The sequence below is a fragment of the Pollicipes pollicipes genome, unplaced genomic scaffold (assembly GCF_011947565.3).
Source record: "Pollicipes pollicipes isolate AB1234 unplaced genomic scaffold, Ppol_2.1 Scaffold_7261;HRSCAF=8764_pilon_pilon_pilon, whole genome shotgun sequence".
Classification (NCBI taxonomy): Eukaryota; Metazoa; Arthropoda; class Thecostraca; order Pollicipedomorpha; family Pollicipedidae; genus Pollicipes; species Pollicipes pollicipes.
Window position 1 is genome coordinate 8,304,384 of NW_023597054.1, and position 7,500 is coordinate 8,311,883.

A 7,500-nucleotide genomic window follows, 5' to 3' on the forward strand; every position below is an offset into this window, starting at 1 on the left:
TGACAATGACAGCACCTCGTTACGGGAGGTCATTCCCACTGTAACAGGCTATAGACAGCTCGCATATATCACAGGGATGGCGTGCAGGTATGGAAGAAATGACGCGCAGAACGTGAGCTTCTGTGTCCACCACCGCTGCCGTTGTTTGATTGTGACCGCTGATGGCAGCAGGGGACTCCGCCATTGTTGGTGCTACGGGAACTTTGACATGTCACCATTGCAAGGCCAGTGTCACACTGAGTGTTATGAGGTCACCAGGCCTAGTGTGGGCCTTACCCATAAATCGCCGCCAAGCCCGGCTGTGACGCCGTCCCGTGCCGCCCGGTAGACGAGGACCGGTACGGTCATGACGTGCTCGGCGAGACGCTGGTGATGTTGGACGGCCTGGTGGACGGCCGCCGTCAGCAATACAGCAGACTGCTGCTCCCCTCACCGGCAGCGGTAAGGCAGCGCCGGCGGGTCACGCCTGCGTCTCCAGGAGAGCTGGACACGACTCTGCGCCGTCTGCAGACGGAGCGTCACGGCTGCAGACGGAGCGTCACGGCTGCAGACGGAGCGTCACGGCTGCGAACGGAGCGTCACGACTGCAGACGGAGCGTGTCCAGGCGTCCGGGCTGAGGCTGGCAATCTGGGCTGACCCGAGTTGTCCAGGCAGTTTTCAACTTCCGAGATATCTGATCCGTTTGTGTCGATGAGTTGTCAGAACAGAAACAGTAAAAAGTCATAATTGAGCGTTCGCCGGAGGGAGGGATGGAGTGAACACTTAACACGGGGATTGTCTTGTTGTTCCTCATCGCGCAATTTAGAGCAGCGGGCAACACCGCAGAGGAGAACAGTTTCGTGTTCCACGTGAAGCACGCCGCATGTAAACAAATACTATAACGCTGCAAGGTGGGTGCGTATCCTTGTAGCTATTACAGTATTTGGAAAGGAGGTGTTCGTGAAAGCTCGAAAGAAGAAAGAAAGAATGTTCGTGAAAGGTCAAAAAAGTTTTTCGTGTCCTCCAGGCATTTCTGAGTCCGGGACGTAAAAGCACCCAGCCAAGGCCTTACAAGCTGCTTGCCAACGACGCATCGCGCCCACGCCACTTCGCTCTCAGAGGAGCCAGGATGGTCTGAGCTGAAACTAAATATATTCGATAGTTCAGCAAGCAAAGTATCAGTCATCTTGGCATCTTTAATTAAGATTCAGCTAGATTTCCACCACACCACCCTTCTGTCTCACAATAAAACTTGAAATCTGGCAAAATCTCACGCTAGCAAACTCTCAGCAAATAACTACGGGAGCCTGATAAAAAGTGCAGTCGGCGTCAAATGAAACCCCCGCGCTAGTAGACGGCATGGGTCAACCGTGCTTAGAAGGACCGCAGAGTAGAGCTGGGACATAGATACTAGGCTATCGGGTCATGGACTGAAGCGCATTCATGCAGCACGTGCAAGCCATACGTAAACCTACGTCGTACCTGTACGATTTGAAGCGTACAAGTGCGCGTCGGATGTGGTTGAGCCAGTCAAGAAGCAACATAATCATGCTTAAAGGCCATGACTCTTTCCCACACGTAGGCCAATTTAACCAGTATCACGGAAGCAGGCCTCGTGTAATGCCGCCGTTCCGTTTCGATGCATCTGATTTGCAGGTGCATTCCTGATCATTTGTGCTCATGCAGTGATTGGGTTCGACTTCGACCTCAAGCCAATACTCAAGCACATGGCTTGCCTCAAGTATGACCAGTAGAATCTGCTCATCATCGTGGCCGAGACCACATGGCGGCCTGATGAGTATACACATGACATTCATGCAGAGCTGGTATACCGTTGGGACCAGCAGGGTTGCCGAACGCCGTTTTGCGCGGGAATACGTGAGGACATTCACGTGGCACAGGGCTGCACTACCCAACAGCACGAGGTCGGCGAGTTTCGAATCGCTCTCGCATCTTACTTTGTTATCTAAAACGTTCAGATACTTGGGCGTGTGGCTGGCACAGCCTCGGTCTTCTGCACTTCCAACAGCCGGATCACTTATTCGCGACGCGACCGTCATCCAGGCACCTTCGCACAGGCCTGCCAGGTCACTTCCTCGTGAAACTGCCGCCATATCACGGCTGGCTTTCACGCGGCGATTTTCTAATTCCATCCCGGGATCGGTAACGTAACTCGCCGCCGAAAACGTTCCCAGATACGTCATAGAAAACGAATGTTCCCAGATAAACGTAAACTATGAGTTATCATGTCTGAGCGTTGTGTGGACTATAAGGCACTCGGCTTCGAAGTCAGTCGGTCCTGCAGGCGGATTATTGCGGTACATATGCCTAAACGCACCCTGTCAGAACAGCCGACAGGTAACATTCATGAGTCATGTTGCGCGACGGAAGCAGACCACATTGACCTAGTCAAATGAAATGGCGACAAATGGATGATGCGCATGCTTTTCTGCACGTCAGATAGGTACTTTGAGCGCAATATTTCGCATAGTTAATGGAAATGTTTTACATTTTAAGATGTCGAAGCAAGCACTGGATACGATGAAACGAGCTTACTTATAACTATTGGTATGCTTTAAAGTAGAAAAGACTGCTTTCATTTTCTCTGTTTAGTAAATGTGTTCTACAATAAGTCAGTGTGCAGTTACGTCATCGTCTCTTGCACAACACTGAATGGGAGCCAATTGACGGCCATTTCATCTGGGAATCGTGCTCACGAACGCCAGATATGAACGGCTCAACCACTATGTTTTTTCGTCCTTTTGTCGCCGCATGTCTCATTGAATACCAGGATTGAATGACGCTATCACGACGTCATGAATACTAAGTTGACCTATAAATACTTGCCCCGAAGAAGTCTCTCCATTTTCGCGGGCATGTAGCTCAGGAATTCGAGAGGTTTATGTCTTTATAATGGCAGGGCTGTGAAGCGCACCGGAAGGTCTTCAAGGTAGTTATTTCAGCTCTAAATCCCATACAAATGTGGGGCACTCCCTTTAACAGTTAGCTGCAGTCGTCCTATGACCAGAACGTACAATCTTCAGGCATCAAAACAAGAATCTTGAGAACTCAAACTCAGAACTCAAGCAATCTCAGACTTGATACTTTGGTAACTCGTGATGGAAAACCAGGGAACGGCTGACTTTCCAAACTCGTAGCACCCGGTGTTCCGCTGGAATTGCCGCAAGAACCTGGAAAATTCCAAGCACTGAACGAGATCTATTGGCAGTTCTCACCAGATTGGATTAAAACTGCGACATTACTTTCTGCACATTTAAAACCAAAGCCTCGATCATTCAGCACATAAGTTGGAAGCCTCTGATTGGTAGATAGAGTAAATCTTTGACAGAGTTAGTGGAGTGAATCTTTGGTTGGTAAATCTTTGCGAGTGTTCTTAGAGAAGTCTGAAGTTGTGCATCAATTGGATGGTTCAGCTCATTCACTCGGGGTAATCGGCGATGCGGCAGGCAGCTGCAACCATCTTGAAACAAACTCCAACTGCACGTGCACGGATTGTGAGTTTGTTCCTTTCACTTCAACATCTCTTTAGCTCCAACGAAGCTGCCAATTTTCCAAAATATCCATGGCTCGCCATATAGTGTTGTAACTTTGAAGTGAAGACATTTCATTTATTGTAGGAAACGTTTCTTATAAATAATGAACATTTTTGTATACAATTTCTTTCTGCCCATGGCAACCGAGTGTTTTTGATGACCCCACATTTAAAGCAGAGTTATCGCTTACTGGTGTTTCTAAGCCCGTCAGCTGCAAGATCTTGAAGGAGTAGCTCACAGACGTTATTCACTCCCAGCCATGCGTGCAGTTACACCTTCACCAGAAGTCCATTGCCCCTCTCTCAGGTGATAACACATCCACGATACTCCCGGCGTGGAGGTTCGCCCATTCCATTTACACTGAAGTCAGTAGTTACTCTCGGCGTCAATCATTACAGGAAGGGTAACCCATTTGATATACCCGTTACGCAGGGGTAAATTTTCTTCTTTACATTTGGGAAAGGAGTGAAATTTATTCACAGCATGGAGGTAAACCCATTATGCGTACCCCCCGTCCGTGAGTTAAAAACAACAGATGCTCCAGGCTTGAAACGTGGCCCTTTCTTTTGGCATTAACATCTGCTGCAAGGTCCTCGCCTGGTGCCATCAGCTCGATGGCGTACGATAGTACAACCTCATGCGAAAAAATTTATAGCTCAAAGGAGCAGGCTATTTACTAGGTATCGAAGCAGGCTATTTACAGATCTTGCTACGCTTTTGCTATTTGTGGCTCTTCTTACGGGAAACGGAAAACAAGATAACCTGCGGCAAACTAGAGGCTCATAAACAACATTGGTGCAGATGTCGTCAGGCCAGGTTATGTGTTTTCGCCTTTGTGCGCAAGACTATGTAATGAATGGCTGTTTGCACCCAGGAGAAATTGTATGTTTAATAGCTACGCATCAGCTCAGCATACATAAAGCTCTGCACTACCACACGAGTGAGAACAACTATTGCGTGGACGGGTGGCATCACACGTCATCCTTTCAGTGCTTTTATATAATTTGTTGGCGCCCAATTTGCCATACCAACACATCACAAAACAAGGTGTACTGATAAACTGCGTTTCCATTGCAATTAACCGTAGCTGAGACACTGAAACTTTGTAAAGACACGAAACTATGGCAACGATACAGCAGTTTTGCCCGGATTTCTCTTTGAAAATGTCTGGCGGCTGTAACATAGCTTAAGCACGAGTGTTCACCGCTAAACCCACCGCTGATCACCCACCGCCAACTCATGTGTACCAGACCGTAAGCAGCCTGCGTCAGCGAGGTGCACAGAGTAACCCGCACCCGGTGTATATAATATTCCTTTTACCACCGAGGAATTTGGGGAAACTTTGGGTTTGGCCACAACGTGACATACCCAACATGACCATACCCAGAACCCTATTCCTACATACCCATAACCCTATTGATTCAACAGGCAACTTCGACAAACTTCTCATGAGACAGTTCCTCAGCGAACATCGTATGCGACGCTCCCCACAAAAGGAGCTGGTCGCGCTCGTTGATCAGCTTGCAGATCTCTTCCCACTGGATCATAATGTTTCCACCTGTTAGGGTAGACGGTTGCCTGGGTGGAGGCGGACTGCACACCGCTCGAATTATCGGAATGCATGCGGGAGAAATTTCTGAGGATCTGGAGAGCAACCATAACAACATCGAAATTACACACCGGTCACTTGCATTTGTACCTCGGGAAGCATTTTTCTGTTGAACACACAGTTGGTAACAAACTACCATGGTTAACAAATTACTCATTTCATTACGTGCCTAATTGTTTTTTTAAGATTTAAATTGTTAAATTTGTGAAATTAAATATAAAATTTCAACTTGAATTAAGTACAAAAAACATTGAATTGAATGTTGAATTGAATATAAATATAAAATATTTAAGTTCTAATATTGTAAAAGCTTTTTCTCAGTATGGTGTATTCTGAGCGTTCGGTCAAGTTGGGGCTTTGAGCTTCCAGTTCGGAGGCAGGAGCGCTGATGTCCAGTTTATAGACTACTGTTACTGCGTGTTGAACGCATTCGTATTGATATGACATTTTAATCGATAATTACATTATCGTGTCCTGAAAGATGTGCTTTTAAATACCGTCACATTGACCGATGGATATGATGCTGGATCATAATTTCCTTCATCAGTGCCTGCTACGGAGCTAGTCAAGCAGTCAAATTTGCCCTGGGTTGGATAAGAAAACAAAATGTTCTCTGTCGGGTCGTGTCAGTTAATTCCAGTGCATACTTGTAATATTAATCGTGATAAAAATGCATCTGAAAATGTGAATGCTTGCTTTAAAACTTTTACTTTTTGCTAGCTTGTCATCGTACTTCGGGTTTAAACATTAAACAATTTCCTAAGTGTTTCCCTTACGCTGGATGACCGCAGTGTAGTTCGGTTTAGGTCGTACGTAAGGCATGACACACTCAAGTCCGTACAATGGGTCATGCACGCGGATTCAAAACACATCTTCAATACATGTCCAATATTATCCAAAAACCAATGCAATGGTTTTTGGGATGTTACGGATGGCTGTCAATCTTGCTGAACGATTAGTGGCTCCCTTTGCGACATTGGTTCTGAGCGCCATCAAGTCCCAGCCTATGCGGTTACCTATGCAGTTTTTTGGTGGGGAGCTGAAGCGCTGTCTTATTATCAGCACGTCACGCTCCTTCTCGGAAAATAAAAATGTATGCCCCACCAGGCGTTCTGCATTCTGGACTGACATCAGTTGTTTTCATACATTCCACGTGGTGGCCATTAGATCGTTGTATCACATGACAATAGACGGGAATTGCGGATATATTATACCGCGCGGTAAATGATACTATATTTTGATGGCTACAGACATCACTTTATGTATGGAGTGTCTTACATTAGCGCTCCCGCCCTCAATCTGACGATGGGACCCGTGTGCACGCGAGAACGCGCGGTGACCCAAGAACACGAACAGTGATCTAGTGCTTGGTGGTTTTGTACAGGAACAAGGTATATTATAAAGCACCAGTACACATCAAGCTCCTTGCAAGTCGGGCGTGAAAAATAGGAAGGCAGAGTGCAGATGCCCAGTTCCGCCCCCCCCCCCCCCCCCCGCCAACGACATTTCGCATTAACCCTATGGCGGCGAATAGAAATAAACGAGATAAAAGCACATTTGCCCCCAATACCCACTGAAACTCTGTCAACCCTGATCAAGTTTGCATTATCTCCTCTGAGCTGTACTATTACAATTTAACAAATATAGATACAAACACAAACACATACACATACATACACACGCACACACACACTCACACACACACACAGCTGAATGGTTAAGATGTTTTAATATGTCCTAACTGATGCGCTTCTGGAACATTTAAAAGCCGCTCCCCTCCATTTAAGGAAATGTTCTACACTGATTTAGGGCTTTAAACTAAAAAAGAAATATTGAAGACTTCGGTGCAGTTCACAGCCCACCATTTTGAAGTCATAAAGCCCTCTAGTTTCCGAGCTACAAGCCCGCGTAGATGTGCAGCTTATTTCTTGGACACCATTTCAAAGTCACCCAGGCACTCAAAACGCCAAAGTGACGATATTCAAATCTTGCTTTTCCATAGGCTACGCGGCGATCAAGGCCAAGACAAATATAATTTTCGAGTCGTTGATATCTAGCATTCTTGTCCTCGATTTCCAGATGTAGCGGCCGTCAATTGGCTCTCATCCAGTACTGTGCAAGGTACGATGACGTAACCAAACGATGACGTGTTGGTAAACATATTTACTAAAGGGAGAAACTGTGTTGTCGAAAGCAGTGTGTTCCACTTCCAGTTATACGAATTGTTATAAACTCTCTTCACGTACTTGCCTACACTTTTCGTTGAAACACTGAGCATGGTATTACAAACAGTATTATTATGCAACTTCCTCCAATGTTTTTCTACCCTGTTGCAGTAAAAGAAGACCCACTAATCT

At 46.4% G+C, this 7,500-nt stretch overlaps 1 protein-coding gene across 1 annotated transcript in view; it reads left to right on the forward strand.

The window, feature by feature from the left end:
- LOC119112835 (double C2-like domain-containing protein beta) overlaps positions 1-7,500 on the forward strand; it is a 16,386-nt gene that overhangs the window by 2,283 nt on the left and 6,603 nt on the right. Inside the window, exon 2 of the mRNA XM_037237120.1 lies at positions 329-441. Coding sequence (XP_037093015.1) covers positions 329-441 — 113 coding nt within the window. The remainder of the gene's footprint in view (positions 1-328; positions 442-7,500) is intronic.